At 50.0% G+C, this 20,869-nt stretch overlaps 1 protein-coding gene across 9 annotated transcripts in view; it reads right to left on the bottom strand.

Annotated features, from left to right (window-relative positions):
- Nucleotides 1–20,869, bottom strand: part of SCO1 (synthesis of cytochrome C oxidase 1) — a 394,561-nt gene that overhangs the window by 109,016 nt on the left and 264,676 nt on the right. For all 9 annotated transcript variants that reach the window (XM_078654747.1, XM_078654754.1, XM_078654755.1 and 6 more), the window contains one exon: nt 779–869. In XM_078654747.1, coding sequence (XP_078510873.1) covers nt 779–869 — 91 coding nt within the window. The remainder of the gene's footprint in view (nt 1–778; nt 870–20,869) is intronic.

Below are 20,869 nucleotides of genomic sequence, written 5' to 3'. Positions count from 1 at the left end.
TAACAAATTCATTCTCGTTGTTTCTTCCTTTCACAGTGATAGTCCATCTGTGAATGTGGTCAAGGGGCGGGGGAACAAAAGGGTGCAGGCCCCAAATGACGGAACCCACCCATTTCTTTATTTATTCCTTCCAATCTTCTGGTCTCAAACTCCACTACATAACACTCCACAAAACAATACCATACCACATAATTACTCTCCGTAACACACAGTCCTACTACACATAATTCCTATACACTAAATACCACATAATTACTATCCATATAATTCCACTGCACATCATACCACATAATTCCACTACACACCACATACATCCACTCCACAACACACAAGTTAAAAAAATTACAATGCCAATAGTTCTAACCCTCGTACATGTGAGACCTATTGCATTGCAAATGCTTGTTACAATTCCGATCTTGACTAACTAGGTGTGGGGTTTCCCATTTAAACTACTTGCAAAAAATATAAACTCACAGATGGATGCTAATAAAGGCAACAAGAACTTCTTAAGGGAATATATTCACTAAGATGAAGGTTTTGTCTAAGACAGATGGTGCTGCAAGTTGAATGAGAAGATTCATGAAAATAATATCATGTTAATGAACACAAGTGCCTTGGGATATGTTCTATCACCGCCATATATTTTAGGGCCATTTTTGACACGTTTGAATGAAAACATTGTTTTCCCAAAATTGCAATTCCACAGGAATAAAAAAAAAACAATGCAAGTAAATTTTAGAAAGTCAGACATTCGTAACAGTAAGATATTTGTACATACTTTCCTCTTTTTCCTTTTTCATGTATTTCATGCCAGCCATCAAAGCCCCTCCAAGAGCAACAGTCAGCGCCAAAGACTTCCATGATACAGGCTACTAGGAAAAAGTGGGCAATAATGAAAGCTTAATTTCAACAAACATGTGTTGAGGAACGACGTTTGCAGCACATTAATTCTCAGATAAAAGCCTACACATAAAGAGGTAAGCAATGTATTCACTATAAATTCAAGTAAGACAATATTTAGAATTGGGCATTAAAATACGAACAGAGTAATTTTATTTCGTAAATAGACACATGGCCTAGGTGATACACTCGTAAAGTTATTCAACTCTGACTTCTTCCTAACAGGCCAAACCTCCTACCCAATCATTCTGTATGTGTTTTCTGGCTCCAAATTAAAATGGGCATTTGCTTTCCTATTTTATGTACTTTGCTTAAAAGGGAAAGACTAAGCCGATAAAGTACAATGCATATAAAACAGCTTTAAGACTTGTGCAATAAATAGAGCAATAGAGGAATGACCAAATAAATATAAGCCACTGGGCTCATGCATCTATTTTTTCACACTACATGAAACGCAAGCGGTATTTTGACTGTTTATAGTTCATTCAAGCCCTCAACAAGAGAAGCTCATAACTTCTAAAAAGGCCAGTATCTATGCTGATGTTACTGGCGCCATGGAGAAATATGAGGTGCCCACATTTTGTGAAGACCTCTCATGTTTTACCTGGTGATTTTGGATGCTCAAAGCACCTGATATTTCCAGGGGAGAATGAGGAATTACACAGGGGATCGGAGTCAGAACTATTGATTCCTCAGTACTGAAGTGATTCTCAGGGTTAACACTAGAATTCCCGGCATTATTGCACCCCTAGAGTTAAGAGGACCATGGTATTGTTAACATCAGGGGTACAGAATTAACACCTCAACATCCAGAGCCAGCTCAAGCACACAGAGGTAGAGTAAGTTAATGGCGTCCAGATGAGTGAGTGTATGGACTAGTGTGGCTTGCAAATAGTGTAATTCTGGAAATCAGTATATCTTCAATAGTATTATGCCCTAGACTAACCTCCAGGTAAATTCATAGTGAGGATACAATGTTGCTGTTAGACCTTCTATCGAAAATCAAACTCTGCAACATATTCAGATGATCCAGCTGACCCTCATCCTCACCATTTGCATCATTGGCAGTGGGAACCAATCCTCACATCAAGGTGTTTGAGAATGATCATGGCACTAGATATGTGGCATGGTTACAGCTGCTTTTGTAAAATACTGAGGTATACTCTGCTGGTGATATTAGGATGAATGTAGGTCCACACTTTTCCATTCTTGGCAACAAAGATCAGAATCATATCCACTGCTTGGAAAGACTTGTAAAGAGGTGTCAGATCTTCAGAAATTTAGCAGCTCAATAGAATTTTCCAGATCCATTCCAGGCCATATCATATCATTATTGAAGCTTAATTTTGGCTTCCAAAGTCACACCTGAATCTGTACCATGGCAGCAAGGACGGCCAAGAAGGATAAAAACTCAATAGTAACAAAGTTCATGTGTAGGTTCCATCACCCGCTGCTATTCCACACCACAAAGCAAAGCATGCGTTGCTAAGGAAACAGTAGACCCATTCAACACCCTCTGCGCCTGTTGCTGCACTCGGATCAGAGTACCCTGCTCTGCACACGTCTGTTGATGTTACATGGAAGGCTTAAACTACCAATTAATGCATCAATATGTCTCTTCACAGAAGTCAGGTCATACTAAACAAGCCTTTTCCTGTGACTGCAGATACCTACAATGCCAAAGAAGTTAAGCAAGTGAGATCTTTTGGTCTCCAGGTGCTGTCGTACGCTGACAACACCCAAATTATGGTTTCTCTCACACAGTCTGTGAGGAATTCAGCCCTGAACTTCAGGAACTGTATGGAGGCAGTATCACAATGGATGATCCAGAATTTCCTGAAGTTAAATGGGGAGAAGACGGAAGTCTTGATCTTCGGGGGCAATCAGGACATCTGGTCAAATGACTGGTGGCCAGCTTCCCTTGGGAACTGTCCCCTTCCCTGTCAATCGGCTAAGATCTTAGGAGTACTGATAGATACCTCGCTTTCTTTTGACCGTCAGGTCAGAAGGACTGTTTACACCTGCTGCGGTATCATCATGGTCCTCAGAAAGATTGCTCACTATCTCTCCCCCGATGCTCGGAAGCAAGCCACTGTGGCACTAGTCTCCTCAAGACTGGACTACTGCAATGCACTGTATGTGGGTATTAATAAGAGCCTTATCCATCGCTTGCAGATAGTCCAGAATGCGGCGGCTAAGATGGCCAGAAGAACCCTGCACTGGCTGCCCATCCAGTCCAGGATCTCTTTCAAGATCCTTTGTCTCGCTCATGGGGCTTTGTACGGCACTGGCCCAGAGGGTATCAGGTCCCTCCTCCACTCCTACTCCCCCAGTAGAGTTCTCCAATCATCCAATAAAAATCTTCTCGTGGTTCTTAGATTCACAAAAGCGACATGGGGAGGTAGAGCTTTTTCAACGTTGGCACCCAGGCTATGGAACTTGCTTCCCCCTGAACTTGCAGGGCAACCCTCCCTTGCGCTGTTTCGTAAAGCATTAAAAACTTGGGGGGCGTGGCTAACCGAGCTGCGAAATGGCCGCTCTGTGAGCGAGCTCCGCCGGCTGCACACTGACATTCCTGCAATAATCCTGCCTAACGCTACCGAGAGACCCTGCCTTACGGGTGTATGAGCGTTACAAGATCGGGGGCACACTCGATCGCAATCCTGGAGGAAACGGGCGCCTGGCGCAAGAGATCTAGCGCTGAGGACCTGCCTGCCCGAACCCGCCCGCCGCTGCGGAGCCCGAGGCGGCGGCTGCTGCTGACCGGACACCGAGGATTCTGAGGCCTGCACGGCTGGATTAGTGGCACACTGCACGAGCCCCTGCGTCACTGGCTGGAGCTCCGCCGTGGATCGCTGAGCTGAGGAGGCGAAATCTGTGCCCTACATAGTGCGTGGAAGCAAATTCGGACTTGGGGAGTGCCTCCTACAGCGGGTCGGCGCTGATCTGGAGGTGAGTCCGCCATCTTGGTGAAGCGGTGCGGTGTGGGGAGCTGCCGCCCGGACATTTGGCGGAATCGAGGAGAGACCAGGTCCTGCCTGGGGGATCCCTGCAAAGCTGAGCCTTGCTGGCCACGTACGGAGGCGTCGCGCCCCTGGTGCGTACATCAGGATTTGCTTGTGACTCTCGGTGTGGGATTTACCATCTGCCCCTGTCCCGAGCGGCGCAGGCGTGAGCTGCATTATTCCCTGGGACAGACCGCTTGAGTTCACTGGAACTGCAGATCAGCGCACCCCCCCCCGGATTCCCTTGGTGAAAACTTGCTTTGGTCCGGGCTGGCCTTGGTGGCGAGCTTTGCGGCGCGCGGGGGAGGGTGACCAAGCGCGCCGAACGAGGAGGCCGATCCACGACTCCATGATGGGAGGCAATAGAGATGCGAGGCAACCCAAGCTCACTTTTGAGCAAAAACAAAAGGCCAAACAGTCTCAGGCGGATCAGGAGGCCGCGACGCCCCCCTCCACTAGTCCTACGCCTGACATTGATTTTGGCGCCTTGATAATGGAGGTACGGTCTAGCCTCAAGAGCATTGACTCGAAATTGGATGCAATGTCCGCGCAGCTTGAGACGGTGAAATCCAAGGTGGATATGCATGAGACACGATTAGACTGCCTTGAGAACAGGCAAACGGAATGCAGCGAATTCCAACAGCAGACTAAACAACATATCACTAACATTGAGCGAGAACTGGAATACATGCGCGCTAAGACAGATGATTTGGAAGCTCGGTCCCGCAGATCCAACATTCGGATCACTGGCATTCCGGAGACGGACAACACTGGGAGGATGGAGGTATTTGTCACTGATCTCCTACACGAGCTGTTTGACCCCGACCTCTCCCAGGTGTTCACGGTTGAGAGGGCACATAGGTCCCTGGGCAAGAAACCACCGACGGGCGCCCATCCTCGGCCCATTCTTGCCAAACTGCTCAATTATCAGGATCGGGACCGCATTCTGAGGCTGGCCCGGGAGAAGGGCAAGATCACCCACAAAGGAAACCATCTCTCATTCTATCCTGACTTTACTCCTCTTGTCCAGGCGGCCAGGAAGGAATTTATGCCGGCCAAGAAACTACTGATGCAAGCCGGAGTTCCGTACTCCCTATTATACCCGGCCAAGTTGAAAGTTGTACACGAGCAGGCCGCACACTTCTTCACAGACGCAAAATCAGCTCTGAAGTTCGCCAAGCACGTTTGTGGCCCTAGTGCTCGCCGCAAGTCGCCCAGACTGGAGGAGGGCACGGACCAGATGAGCGACAATGATTGACTACATCGACCTTAGCTGGCCGGACAGCCACCTTCTTTGTTGCCTATATGGGCGACCCTGGCTGTTTTCACGTGCGTGGGGTGCCGGAGGACTTCGCTGCCAGTGGCCTGGCCTGTCTGCCCTGCCTGGGGGATGAACTGGACGTTGAGTGGAGGCCCAGGTCTGTGTCGCTGATCTCTCCTATAGTGTTCTGTTTATAGCACCTTCAAGAGACAGGCTACCTCTCGAATGCTGTAAAGATCCTTGACTGTGCAGCCACCCCGAGTATTCGGGGGTGTAAGCCGGGAGCACCTCGCCCCCATGGGGTACATCCCGTTGTTCTTGTTTCTCTTTAACTGTAGTGCTGGTCTTAGCACGCAAAGGGTTATATCGCAACCTGATTGGGGGGTTGGCGTGGGTGGGGGGTGGAGGGGGTGGTTGGGTGTTTGGTTTCTTGTTTTGAACTGGTGCGAAATGGAAGGTAATTTTGTCTATGCATTACGCAGAGAGCTGTTGAGTGTGTGGTGGCCGGGCTTTCTGGAGTCGGTTGGGGTGCGGGTGGTGGGAGTCCAGATACTTTGACTGAGTTGCTGTCATGGGGGGGGTTAAGTTGTGGACCTGGAACATCCGAGGCCTTGGGGACTACAAAAAAGCTAGGTTGATGCACGGTATGCTGGCCAGACACAATGGGGATATATGTTTCTTGCAGGAAACTCACATAAACGCAACTCCGTCGCCGAGACTGAGGCATTCTAAATGGTCACAGGTGCACTCCGCCATTTATTCTAATTATGCTCGGGGGGTGGCTGTCCTTGTGCGTAGGGGGCTGGACTGGAAGGAACACAAGTGCGTGCTTGATAAGGAGGGCCGATATGTCATTTTGCATGGATCCTTACAGGGTAGGCCGATGGTTCTGGCTGCTATATATGGTCCGAACGTGGATGACCCGGATTTCTTTCGCGATGTCTGGGCACAAATTGCACTGTTAGATTGTCATTCGATTGTGATCGGAGGGGACTTTAATGTTGTGCTGGATGGTGAATTGGACAGACAAGGCGCGGCCAGGCCCACGCATGCTAGAGCGAGACAGGCAATACTTGATGTGATGGATGAGGGGTTGCTGTCTGATGTGTGGAGGGTTAGACATCCTGGTGCAAGAATGGGGACTTGTATCACATGCCAACATGCTGCTTGGTCTAGACTAGACTTTTGGCTGGTCTCACCTGAGGTGGCAACGTGGGTGGAGAATGTTGACATCCAGGCTAGGTCACTTTCGGACCACGCCCCCTGCGCACTTGAGCTGAGGATTCCTGGCATCATGACTAGGGCATTTTCCTGGCGCTTACCCCCTCATGCCCTTACAGACCTGGTGTTTACAGAGGAAATAAGAACTGACATTGTGAAGTATTTTGAGGATAACGAAGGGTCGGCCTCCTCAGAGGCTATTGTGTGGGACGCCTTCAAGGCGGTGATACGGGGCCAATGTATAGCTAGACAGGCAGGGGTACTACACACCATACGCCGTTCACTGTCCCAGTTGGAAGGGGAGTTGAGAGAGTTAGACCTGGCCTTCTGTCAGGACCCGACATTGGAGCTGGCTGGCCGCCTTAAAGCCAAACTGCTCATATTTAATGAGGAGGCACAACGAGAAATTAAATTTCTGGGGAAACAAGCTGAAGCCCGTAGATATGGGGAGGGGGACAGGCCGAGCAGAACTTTGGCCAGGCTGATCGCCCCTCGGCAGCAAGCACACCACATTCACACTATACACGACAGCGCGGGTTCCCTGGTTGTGGGCCAAGAAGCAGTGCTAAAAGCCTTCACTGATTTTTATGCATCCCTCTACACGACTAGACAGACGGTCGCCCCTGATTCCCTGGACGGTTTTCTTGATTCCATCGCCCTTGTTTGGTTCAATGATCACCACAGACAATACATGGACCTCCCCGTTACTGTTCAGGACATAGCTCAGGTCATCAAGAGCATGCCTGCGAACAAGGCGCCCGGCCCAGACGGCCTGACAACTTCATTTTATAAGACGTTTGCGGAGGAGTTGGCTCCGAGGCTGCATTCGCTGTTTGTTGAGGCCCTCGAACTGAACTCCCTCCCTGACTCGATGCGCGAGGCCCTGATTATCACCCTCCTGAAGCCTGACAAAGACGGCATGGTACTCGACTCATATCGTCCCCTCTCCCTCATCAATGTGGACGCCAAGATCTTTGCTAAGATCATCGCAGACAAGCTCCAACCGTTATTGCCCATCATAGCTCTTCCTGACCAGTCCGGGTTTATTCCTAGCCGCGCAACTTCCCACAACCTCAGAACTCTCTTTTCTATCTTGCACTATCTCCACCCTTCCGTTCAGGCTGCGGTGGTGTTTCTCGATGCCACCAAAGCCTTTGACACCTTGGAGTGGCCCTACTTGTTCAGAATCCTGGGCAGGATGGGGTTTAGCCATAACTTCATCACGCTTATACAACTATTATATGATGAACCCAGGGCTCGTGTGAGTGTGAACGGTCTTGTGTCTGAGCCCTTCAACATCTCAAGGGGGACCAGGCAGGGGTGCCTACTATCTCCTCTCCTTTTCGCTATTGCTATGGAGCCGCTGGCGGCCAGAGTCCGTCAGCACCACACGGCTCGAGGGATCGGATTTAGCGCCCGAAGTCTGCTGATATCCTTATACGCAGACGATGTTACTCTCTACGTTATAGACCCTGCTGACAACATGAACCCACTGCTCCGAGAATTCGTGCGCTTTGAGGGTCTGGCTGGAGTATCCATTAATTGGTCAAAGTCCGTTGCGTTCCCCCTTACGGACGCCACTACGCAACCTCCATCGGACTACCCCCTGCGGTGGGAAATTGATGCGGTGAAGTACCTGGGAATCTGGGTGAGTCGAGACACGCAGGAACTATGGTCCCTGAACTTTGGGAGAGCTGTTGACTGGCCCGAGAGAAAGGTAGAAATCTGGAACAAGCTCCCTCTTTCTCTGGTGGCGCGGATTGCCTTGGCGAAAATGGTGGTGCTTCCCAAATTTTTATATCTGTTCGTCAATGTCCCGCTACCCATGACTGCTCCTTTCCATGCACGCGTGCGATCACTACTTTTGAATCTGGTGTGGGCCGGGGGTCAGGCTAGATCCTCTTGGGCCCTGCTCACGCTCCCGCTACGACAGGGAGGGCTCGGGGCGCCCGACCTAAAGCTGTACTCGCTATGCGCGCAGGCGCAATTTCTACATTTCTGGGCCTTCCCCACCCCCTACCAACCACACGTGGCGGTGGAACTGGCCGCTGTTGCAGGTGGCGCTATACGGCAAGGTTACACGCCCGTCGAAAGACATAGACACGGCGGAAATGATCCGCTGGTCTTGGCGAGAGCTGCAGATCCGGGCGAAACTCACTTTCCTCTATGCGCCGGCAATCCCATTACGAAGCAACCCAATGCTGCCTTGCCTATGTACTAGGGGTGACACGATCATGCTCCGCGGGAAACGCGTAACAACCTTTGCTGACCTCTATCCCGATGGGACGTTTGCTGAGTTAGGGGCGCGCGACGACGGCCAACCTGACTCCTTCTCGGACGCATTGTTGCACCAGTCCCTCCGGGAGTCATGTAAAAAGTTGTGGCCCCAGTTCCCAGAGGAGCCGCCACAACTCGATGCACTCCAAAATCTGCTGTCTAAACCGTCCCCCGCGAAACTGGTCTCTAGACTATACAATTGCATGCAAGAGCAAGCCCCGATCACTGTGCCTACAGCCAGACAAGCTTGGTCGGCGGACCTGGACGACCCCCTTACTGATGACGTGTGGGACTACTGCTGTGCCCAACTCACGGCACTGTCTCCAAATTATAGGCTAAGACTGATCCATTTTAAGTTCCTACACCGGTATTACCGCACACCGATACTGCTACATCGCATGGGCATCCGGACGGATGCATCGTGCTGGAAATGTTGTGGAGTGGACGCGTCCTTCCTGCATGTGGCATGGGACTGCCCTAAATTAAATGAGTACTGGTCGGCCATCTTCACGGCCGTTAACCAAATTCTACATAGAACTGACGAGCCTTCTCCGCTCACGGGCCTGTTGGGTTATGTAAAAGACACCGAGCCTGGTGACCGAAAACTGCACGCACTACTGCTTCTTTACGCAAAACGCCAGGTGGCGATAAACTGGGGCCGCAGGACCTTGCCTGCGTTTACGGCATGGATCAAGGACGTGACTTATGGCCAGACACAGCTCACGCGTTACTGGGAGTCTATGCCCACCGCTTCCAGACCTAAAGACATTTGGGAGCCGTTCCTTCAATGGACCAGGGAGCGAGTTGGTTCTACTGCCTCCGAGGACTCCCCTGACGTGGGCGTCTCTGATGACATGGGTTGAGATCCCCCCGCCGTGTACACTCTTCCTCCAGTGGGTTGTTTGCTGCCTGGGACACACCGTCTTGCCTATCCCCCCCCCCCCCCCCCCCCGCTCGGCGGGGGATTCATAGGATACTCCCGACACTGCCCCTATCACCCATTGACATCCTTCTTAAAGCTACCTGGCCCTTGTACTCACAGCCCTGCATCTGCCTGATGTGATATGTGTTTCTCCTTCCGCTATGCACCTAGTTAGTGATTTCCCCCGGGTTGTTGTGGGGGTTTTGGGTGAAAAGGTGACCGCGAACGTGTCTATACTGAGATGCTGTTTAAATGAGCCACGGATGTCGCGCTCGTCAATTAGATGGGGCGACGTCATGTGTTTGAAAGATATTGACTGTCTGCGGCACCCAAACAAATGTGAGACCACTTGATTTGTTGTTGTTACACTGCTTATCTGCATACATTATTCTGTTTACAGACATCTCACGATGATACGTCACTCGATATGCTGCATGTTTCATTGTATTACTCCCGTCATTGTATACCATTTGTACATATCGCGGCCTGCCTCCGGGTTGTTGGCGAGGCGCAGTGTGACTTTTCTTAATGTACCATCAATGTCTTGCACAATAAAAAAAATAAATAAAAAAAAGCATTAAAAACTTGTTTTTTTGCTGAGGTATATCCGTAATGGTACACAAGGAGAATTATAGATTGGATGACCTGTTTGGCGCCTTGATGCCCTTGGGCTAAGTGTGCGGTATAAGATTCCCTTCATTCATTCATTTAAGGTGTCACCAAAGTCGATGGCATTCCAAATTCATTTTTTCTTCTCTCTTCTGCTCTGCAGAGCAGTTATTTCGATCTCCGACCCAACTGTGTTCAGAAATGTAAACAAGCATTTGCAATGCAATCAGTCTCGCCTTTGGGGGCTTATAAGTATTTAGCCATCCAGTATATTCTCAGCAGCTGGGGGCTTGTAGCAGTTCTACCGGGATGCAGGGAAGCGGAACAGTGGGTCTCCAATCGAGAACTAGCTGTTTGCAAAATGCCTTGTAATGTGCAAGCAAACATTTTGCTTCACTGCAATAAAATAGGACGGGACGGGGTTTTGGTTGCTTAATGCTTTATGCATGCACCCTCCCTCTCCCTTATTTATTAACGTTTATAGCTGCTGTCAATCTGTTCTAACTTGGCCTTCTCTTGGGAATGATACAATTATGTACAAAATACAGACACAGCCTTTACTGTAAACCTAATATTGCATCTTATTGACGGCTATTGAGGCACTGATTTATGTGTTCCAGGCACAACAACTGATGCCATTTTTCAATTTAATATTTTGTGCTAAAAGTGAGTAGCCGTAGGATACAAATTAGCCAATTAAAGGGATGGTAAAGAGGTTAAGTTTTGGAGTCAGAGAACAAGAAGAGAAAGACACGGCATGAAGCAAGAAGCAAGCAAATGTAGGTGACAAAGTTAATCAACGGTAAGCAATTGGCAGGTTGTAAAGCCCACTATACGTTTTTGGGAAGCTCAGAAAAGGTCTTTTAAAAGCAAAGGCTAAAGTGAAACCTTACAGAAATGCATAATGTAAAACGTTGAGCAGAAGCTGCTACAAACATTGATGCTCTGTAAGTTTAGTGCTATGTGCCTGGTAAGATGACAGGGAGAGAGCACTTTGAGAAAGATGTGGGGGGGGGACACTGGCCACAGATGGCTTGAGACCAGCTTGTTGAGCCAGGCAGGTCAAATGTTCAAGGCTGCAGAAAAAAAGTTAGTGACTGAGCTGATGAGACAGTAAGACGTCCTCATTGTGGCCAGTGCTAGGGCTGAAGAGATGCAAACCCACTTGAGGGAGTTCTCTACTAGGGGGCATTTTGTAATCCTACCTGCAGTGGTGGGCAGCCGTGAGGGGAACGGCCAACTGAACCCTGCACTCGTCCAGCCGTGAGGGAAACGGCAAACGCGAAGCTGAACCTGGGTCGCTCCTGGCCAAACCGGGCATCAGGAACTCCATTACCCAGCAGCCCCGGGACCTGGCGCGCTCGTGACGCTCCCGCTGCGCCTGGATGCGCCTCAAGAACGCGGAACACCTCCCGCCACGCGGGAGGGCGCCGGGGCTAAGCCCGGGCAAAGGGCGGGCCCTCTACGGCCCTCAGAGGCCGGAGGAGGACGGGACGGGACACAGACCCTGGCTTCAGTATAAGGACCTAGTTCATTCAAGTGAGACATTGGACTGTTATATACTTAAATCGTTTTTAACTTGTGGACAACTGTTGCATTAGATTGAGGCAATACAGGTTTCTCTACGCCTACTGGGGGCCTGGGGCATATTGTATGAGCTAAAATGCCCAAAATGAGTTCGGATCCACCAACAGCTGGCCTGCTTACCATGGACAATTTCTTGGTAAAAAAAGTTACTCAAATAAACAACGAACGTAGGGCTTCCTTAGGTAGTAAAAGTCTTCCCCCCCCCCCCCCCCCTGGATAATGTGCCCATCGAAATAACAGAAGGTCCAGAAGGCACTCCAGAAGATGCTCCACACAGTATAGGGGGGTCTAGCATAGTGGTACAGGTACAGGTACACTCTGAGAAGCCTGTGGAATTGCACAACACTTCGGAGGGAGACTCAGTCGAGGAAGAATTAACCGAGGCCCCTTCTACACAAAGGCCAGTGAGGAAGTGTAGAAAGCCTCAAGGGAGGCGCGGGGGGAAACTTTCAAAAATTAAATCCCACACTAATCCACTTAACACTAGCAAAGTTACTAATGCTAATAGCATAATTAATCATGTCATAGAAGAAACCAACCAAGAGGGCAACAATGAGGGAAGCTTAATTCTATCTGCCTCCAATCTGGAAATTTTGATAAACACAATAGTAGGAAAGCTGAAGGCCAAAATTACAGATCTAATCAGCCCAATACTGTCCAGACTGGAGGTAGTAGCCTCTGAGGTAGAAAGGCTGGGTGGTCTGGTGGCGGTACATCTGACCCCCGCCCCAGCAGTCACAGCTTCTAAAACTGTTCCTGCTAGGGGCGGGAAGGAGAATGCAGCCAGGGGACAGAGCGGGCAGCAGTCGAACCCCCAAGGATTGGTAGGCGCTGGGCCTGGGACAGCTACAGCACCAGTAACCCAGTCAATTCAACAGGTTCCTGCATCCTTGAGTTCTCATGCAGCTGCTCCACAGAGGGCTAAACAAGGACTGGTAGGCGCTGGGGCTGGGACAGCTACAGCACCAGTAATCCAACCAATTCAACAGGTCCCTGTATCCTTGGGTACTTATGTAGCTGCTCCGCAGAGGGCTAAACTTAGGAATGTAAATCTCCCCCCTGATTGTGTGCCATATGTGGTGGTGTTAACCAATGTTCCATGCTACGAAGAAGTATCAGCCCAACCACACGGAGAATCCTATGACTCTCTGAAAAATAAAACAGTGGCGTGGTTAAACAAAAATTGTGGTTACCCAACTCATTACTATGACCAAATTATTTCTACTGAAAGGGTCAATTGGGTCGGCCCTTCGAGGAAGGCGACTACGGGGGACTGTGTGGTTGTTAATTTTCAGCATCCCCAACATGTCGCGACAGTATTACTGCGTGCATCCTCTTTAGTATATAATGCAAATAGTGTTTGTGTGCGCCCTCTGGGTTACTTTTATGCTCCTGTACAGAATTCCCCCAAAGACCCTCGAAGGTATAGGCTCACTTCCCATGCTCAGACTCCAATTTCGGCAGTACCATATATGTATAATAATAATACTTATGGGCTGAATGGCTGGCAGACACCAGCAGCAAATTCTAATGCTGTCAATCATAACACGAGAGGGTACAATGTTCCTACACATAATCGCTTCTAAATGTTTTCAGGGCTGGATGCTTGCGATTGACTGATGGTGCCGGATGGTCAGAGTATCGTACAGTCTCCTGTAGGGCAGCCAACAGAGGCGAATCCACCCACAACATATAAAAACAACGTCATATGCTGGAATGTGGCGGGTCTAGAAAACAAAATGCAAGATGAAAGCTGGTTATCATACATTGAGGGCTTTCAGATTATTTGCCTTCAAGAAACTTGGTCAGTAAAATGTGAAATATGGATGGAAGGTTACAAGACATACGTTGTACCTGCTATACCAGTAAACCGGGGAAGGCCTAAGGGTGGCATGGTAATGTTTAACTCGGTAGCACTGACATGCACAATTGATAGCAGGGCATCAAGCAACCCCGGTATACAAGGCCTAGTTTTATCTGCTGGCAATTGCAAGGCCGGTCTGATCAACTGTTATAATTCTACCAACACTGGCATAGCCCATGGCAACCTAGACATTTTACAAGACTATATAGGTAATTCAATGAGGGATTGTTCACACAATTTACTCATTATGGGCGATTTCAATATTCACCCCTGCGGTGACCCCCTAGGGAAAAATCTTCAGGAATTACATTGCCCCAGACTAAACGGTTTACATTTGGAACATACCGTGGAGGGGGTCCGTTTTAATAATTTTCTTAATGACCATGGTCTTACTCTAGCAATGGTACTCTGTGACCCCTTAAAGCGTTTTGTCACCCCAACTTTTAAAGGGCATGGAAAGGGGACTTTTATCGACTATATGTTGTTAACCTTGCCCATGCAGGTTTTTGTGCATTCATTTTCTATAGATAATAACGCACTCAGTGACCATAACCCACTCACCATACAATTAAGGGGGCACTGGGTGGCTAGCGTAAGTCGCAACTTGGCCAGGGGTAGGGTAACAGCAACGGATGGCAGACGCCGCCTAAAATGATCTATGTGCACCCCGGACCTCATTTATCAGAACATCAAAAACACCTGTAGTGATATAATCACTAGATGCACACAGGATGACTCTGCTCCAACTCAGGTCCTGTCTGATTATCAGAGCTTAACAGACAAAATAGCTATTTTAATGACAGAACCAGTAAAGAGTAGAGGGAGGGAGGGCCCGAGGTGGTTCAACAAGGAATGCTCTAAAGCTGCTCGTGACCTTAGAGCTGCTTTGTCGATAATACCAAGAAACAAGGAATTAGTCCAGAGGTCACGTAAAGAGTACAAATCAGTCATTGCCTCACGGAAGGAGGTATTGAAGAATGAGGCCTGGGATGAGATCCTGGAACCACAAACACTGAAAAATAGCGCCAGATTTTGGGCGGTGCTTAAGAAAACCTTCCTGGTGCAAGATTTGGGTGAGGGGTTAGAATGTGTTATAACAAAAGATGAATGGGTTGCACATTTTAAACAAATGTATGGGGGTAGTGAGGACAACGCTGTACTTCCTGAACGTACCAAAGGGGGTCCATCCCTTAATGTCAGTATAGGTGAGGTTTTAGTGGGAATAGAGGGACTCACAGCGGGAAAATCACCAGGCCCCGATGGGATACCCCCGGATCTCTTTAAATCTGATCCTAATTTCTGGGCCCCGATTATTGTGGCGGTTATTAACGCAGCCGCGAGAGTCGGATGTCCATTATCCTGGGGGCTCTCCACTATTGTGCCTATATTTAAAAAGGGGGATAGGGATAGCCCCCTCTGTTACAGGCCTATCTCCCTAATTAATTCCATGGCGAAACTAGTGGGGAGAATTGTACTGCGGCGTCTCTCTGAGTGGACACGGGACAACAACATCATGTCTATTACTCAATATGGTTTTTGTAATGGCCGCTCGACCACAACACAATGTTTAAATCTCTTCTTAATACTTAGCAAGTATACTATTGCACAAAAGGGAACAGTTCACCTGGCCTTCATGGACCTATCCTCAGCTTTCGACTGTGTGAACAGGGGGAAGCTGTGGGGGTCCATGAGGGATAAGGGAGTAGACAATGGTATTATAAACTTTTTGGTTGACCTCCATAGTAACACAAGCGCAAATATAAGGTATTGCCAAGACCTGTCAGTAACTGATGATTTTAGAACAGGGAAGGGGGTGCGGCAAGGCTGCATTTTAGCTCCATTCCTTTTGAACTTTTATATAAATGAGCTGGATGGCGTTTTACAGGAGGTGAAAGCAGATAGTCCGAGAGTGGGGAATAGAAGTATTCCTGTCTTGTTATACGCAGATGATGCGGTGTTGTTAGCAAGAACTGAAAAAGGCCTTCAACTACTACTTAATGCATTTAAAAAGTTCATGGAAGACAGAGATCTGTTAGTGAACAACTCAAAATCATACATTATGCAAGTTGGGAAAAAGCCAAAGAGACAATATACCTTTAAACTAGATGAGGTAGTAATACCGTTTTCCAACACATTCTCCTGTCTAGGAGTTCTCTTTGACTCTAAATTATCATGGGGCCCACAACTTGCGAAGAAAAGATGTGATGTGACTAGGGCGAATGCCTCCATTTTTAACTTCGCTTTAAAACTTGGTAAAAAGCCCACGGCTGCAATGTTAAAATTATATGATGCAAAATCTGTAGCAACCGCAGCCTACGGTAGTGAGCTTTGGGGTTACATGGCTGTGGATCAACTTCAGATTACAGAAAATTCTTTTTACAAACGTCTTCTATGTACCCCGGCCTCCACCTCCAACTTTGCAGTTCACGAGGAGCTAGGAGTGGGGTATTTGAGCGATACCCTATCCCTACGACCCCTAACCTGTTGGTTGAAAATGTGGTTATGCGAAGACATCCCCCTAACACATTTAATCGTTAATGATTTTATGGCTCATGATAATGTGTTGGGCACTCCTTGGTTGAAGTACTTAAAAACCTGCTTCTCTGAGTTGGGTCGTCCTGATCTGTTTGAACACCCGTCGGGAATTGGAAAGGGGGACATTGACCTAGTCAAGCAGACCTTTCTTCTGCGTAAGAAGGCTGTGAGGGAGGGTGTTGAGCTACATAAAGTAAGTGCAAGGAAATTTATTATGGTTAAAACCTGCCTGACAACAGAGCCTTACCTACTCGGCACTCTTAGCACTCACGATAAGTTTCTACTAACAAGATTCAGATTTAATCTGTTCCAACATCTGCTTATCAGACCCAAAAATGAGAGTTTTTGTAAAAATCCAATATCCTGTGGCTGCGACGGAAAGTCTCCACAGGATATGTTGCATTTTATGTTTTTATGCAGATTTTATGAATTCCCGCGTAAACGCTTTTTAATTGCTCTTTTAAAGAAATTAAATTTCAATCAGATACGACCAGCCTTTTTATATTTACAATTGCTGCACAGTGATAGTGTCCTCCAAGTTCTTGAATTTTTAAAACTGTCTCTTAAATTGCGAATTTGTTTGGACCAATGAATGAAGTGATTATAATGAACTGGAGCTTTACGGTTGTAATGTAGACAGTCCTTTTAATATCTGCAATTATATTTTATCTAATGTCATTTTATGTATGTATTGTATGTCTATGCACTTTTATGGTTGAAATACACCGAATAAAGACTCTACTACAACTACTACTCTTAGTTTTTTAATGCCGGATTTCCCTACTAGCCACAAAGCTGATCCCACAGTGAGCCCTGGACGCTTAGGAATTACCACACTAGCGCTTAGAAGGTTGGAGACAGAAATGGAGTTGGAGAAAATTACAGAAGAAAGGGTGTTTTAGAGAGACAAGCTCACTCTAGAGGAATTTACATCAGTGAATGAACGGCAAGCCTGCGAGCTAATAAAGACCCCGATAGAAACAATAAATAGAATGAGAGTAATCAGAAATAAAAATAGGGATGTAGGCCTCAACTAAATAATTTATTATTTATCACTGATGATTAATGCTGATACCCCAGGGATCAAAATTCACATATCCAAGTACTTATCAAGCATATTCCACTGGTAACTATTGGAAGGTTTGACCTGCCGATATCTACCTGGGGAAATCTCCTGAAAACTGCAAATAAGTTGGCAGCTCAGAAGGTTCATGAGAAGAAAAAAAATAGCAAATTCACAGAGACTGAAGAATCAGGCATTGCAAAATTTTGGACATTTAGCAATTAAATGAGAAAGAGAAATTTAGACGCAGGCACTGCATTAGAAGAGAGAAGCAGTGGAGGAGAGAAGCAGCAATTTGTTGTGTAAAATGGGCTCATGGAGGGGGCGTGGCTTGAACGCCGCCGAGTTTGGACGCCTGAGCCCTGAGCTTCGCGCCGATCTCGGCGATTATCCTGCATTTCGGACTCCCCGGGCGGCGCTCGTAGCCCTGTGTGGCGCCCCGGAGCTGGAGTCCACCCCAGCAGTGTTTGGGTGCTCTGGGAAGCTCTCGGCGGTGGCGAGCGAGAAGGAAGGCGGGACCCGACCCGGAGGGACCGGCCATTTTGCCTGAGGCCTGCAGGGGCCTTCCAATCCCCGGCCCAGAGTGGCGGAGTGGCCGTGGAGGAGTTCGGACTGGCGGACGCAGCGGGAAGGAGGCGCTGGAGACGGGGAGTGCGCCCCGCCTACGCATCGGGCGGGTGCCCTGAGTGGAGCGGCTCCCGTGGTTCCCCGGCGATAGCGGAACTAGAGGCTGGCAGGGCTTCAGCTGTGGGACCCGGCGGTCAGTGCCGCAGCTGGGGACGGGCCCAACGCGTCTGATCTGCGGCGGCGGTGTGATCGGCGGCCGGGAGCGGCGCCTTGCAGAGGACTTGGCCCGGCATCGTCTAGCACGGCACATCGTCCAGGTCCGACTGCGGGCTTGTGCGGAGCGGCACGGTTAGTGACCTGCGAGAAGAACTTGGTTTAGGGCGGACAGCTGAGGTGCCTGAGGCGGCGGAAAGCGTGCCTCGCAACCGCCGAAGCCGCATTAGTGGGCTGCCACTTTGGTGCTTGGCGGCTGGTGCTCCCGAACTGTGGGCTGGACACTGGAGAGCGCGCTCCGCCCAGAGACTGGATGTGGCGCAGGCAGGGGGGATCCGGATTACTACCGGAGGCCGCCCTGGGTAACTGGCGTTTGGAGCGATCTGGCAGAACTTCAGTGGTGGTACTGAGGGATGTGCTCACCGCTGGGGTCCTACACAGTGGACGCCGATTCGTGCCTTTGCATCCTGCTGATTGAGGAGGGGGTCAGCCTGGGTCAGCGGCGGGCCTGCCTCGGGAGCAGAGGCTCTCAATGTGATTATCCCGCGTGCGCTGGGGCCTAAGGTGGACCTGGTTGAGAGGAGATGCGATTGGCAGGAGGTGCCCACACCAGAGCGGCGAGCGCCCGCGGAGTCGGAGGCGTTGCCATTGAGAGGGGAGCTGGCCTCTAGGACATTTTGCGGAGGAGGCTGGTGTGACCTCGGTGCTGGTAGACCGGCCAGGCAGACGAGACGGGGTGTGAGGCGCACCGCCCTTACATCAGCCAACGGATTCTAGCGGAATTGAGCATCCGTGGTCGGAGCGGACGACGAGGCCTAGGGTGGCGCCATGGGGAAGCCGCGAACGGCGCAGGGAACAGCACCGGCCGACCAAGCGGAAGAATTGGCAGAGACCCAGGAACAGGGCTCAACCGGGGGCCCGAGCACAGGGCTGCAACAGCAGCAGATGGACCAGATCCTCCAGGCCATAACAGACACGAGGGACGCGTTGCGCCAAGACATCGCGCAGGTGTCAACGGGCCTAGGTTTACTGAGGGCGGACCACGACAAGCTCGCTGACCGGGTCAAGAACACAGAGCTGGGGTTGGGAAAACTGGAGCCGGCCCAAAAAGCGACGGATGCTACGCTGGGTGACCTGTTGCGTAGAGTACATCAACTGGAAAGGAGGGCGGAGGACGCAGAAGGATGCAACAGGCGCAATAACATTCGGGTGGTGGGATTGCCCGAAACAATGGAGGGGAGCGACATGGTCTCCTATCTGGAGAAGTGGCTGCGGGAAGTGGTGGTCCCTGAGGGCTTGACACACTTTTACACATTGGAGAGAGCTCATAGAGTACCGGCCAAGCCTCCGGCGCCGGGCCGCCCTCCCCGACCCGTGGTTGGCGCCTGCTACATTTTAGAGACCGGGATATTATTCTACGACAGGCAAGGGTGGCTGGCCCGTATAAGGTGGACAATGCTTCGGTCTCTCTCTTCCCTGACTACTCTCAGAAGGTTCAGCGGAATCGCTTTTCCTTCCTGGCGGTCAAAAGGGCCCTTCGTGATGAGGGAGTGCAGTACTCCCTGCTGTTTCCGGCACGTTTGAGAGTGATGGTGGACGGCTTAGCGACCTTCTGCGACACACCGGAGGACGCCTGGCAATGGCTGGAACGCTACTGGGCGGGTAAGGACGGCGCTGGCAATTGGGATAGAGCAGCGGAGGTGCAACCTAAACCGTGCAGGAGTAGACGCAACCGGAAACGTGTTCTGAGCAGACGATCCCCACCTGCGTCGCAGACAGAGCTGGAGAGACAGGCAGCCCTGCAGGCGGTGTCTGCTATTTCTGGAGTGGCGACGGAGACCCCATTGGTGGACTCAGGCTCTCAACAGGGGTCAGATGAGGTGGGATCTGGGGGCACAGATGGGGGATCCGAGGGGGACCCCGGAGATCAGCCTCAGGTTACCCCACAGACAGCCGACGGCTTGCTGGATAAGTGACCCTCATGGATGCAGCGTGATGTACAGTAAGGGGGCATGATTGGTCTATGACATTCGGGATGATGGGGGGACCACTTCTTTTTCTGTGCTGAAGGAAGATTGCCGGGGAGGGCGCTGGAGGGCTGGGGGGTGAGCATGGGGTGAGACGCTGTCGGGGTGATGAGGTTAACCCATACGGGATCGGACTGCCGCGGTGTGATGGGCTGATCGCTGTCCGGCTTGACTGGCGTGGGGTCACCCCTCCTACCTCACATACCTTGTGAGTCTCTGGTGGTTACCAGAGTTTCCCAGTTAGCGGGGGTTGGGTTTGGATGGGTAACAACTGTTTGGCGCCTGTTCTGGGGGAGGGCAGGTTGAGGGCTTGTTGGGGTTGTTCCAGGTCGGGGAGGTTTGTCGGTGTGCCTGTTAAGTTGTGCGGGGCGGGATCCGTCTGTATACCTCCAAATGACGGCCAGACTTGAATTGAAATGCATTACTTGGAATGTGCGGGGGCTCAACTCAATGAGGAAGCGATATAAAGTGCATGCATATTTGGTCCGCAGGGGGGTCCAGGTGGCCTTTTTACAGGAAACACACATTAATCAGGTAGAAGGGCAGACGCTGCAGCGGAGATGGAGGGGGCAACTCTTTTACACCACTTATTCCGCTTATGCTAGAGGGGCCTTGATCTGGGTGCGCGCTGGGGTCCCTTTTCAGCCCCTGACCACGGTGGTAGACTCAGAGGGAAGGTTTGTGGCTGTGTTGGGACCTCTGGATGGCCGAGATGTTACGCTTTGCAGTGTCTATGTTCCGAATTCCGATCAGGCTGCGTTCTTTTCGAGACTCTCGGGGAGGTTGGCGTCCTTGTTGGTGGGCACAGTGTTTATGGG

Source organism: Lissotriton helveticus, chromosome 7 (assembly GCF_964261635.1).
Source record: "Lissotriton helveticus chromosome 7, aLisHel1.1, whole genome shotgun sequence".
Classification (NCBI taxonomy): domain Eukaryota; kingdom Metazoa; phylum Chordata; class Amphibia; order Caudata; family Salamandridae; genus Lissotriton; species Lissotriton helveticus.
Note: the sequence above shows the minus strand (reverse complement) of the source record. Positions and strands in the feature narration are given on the sequence as shown.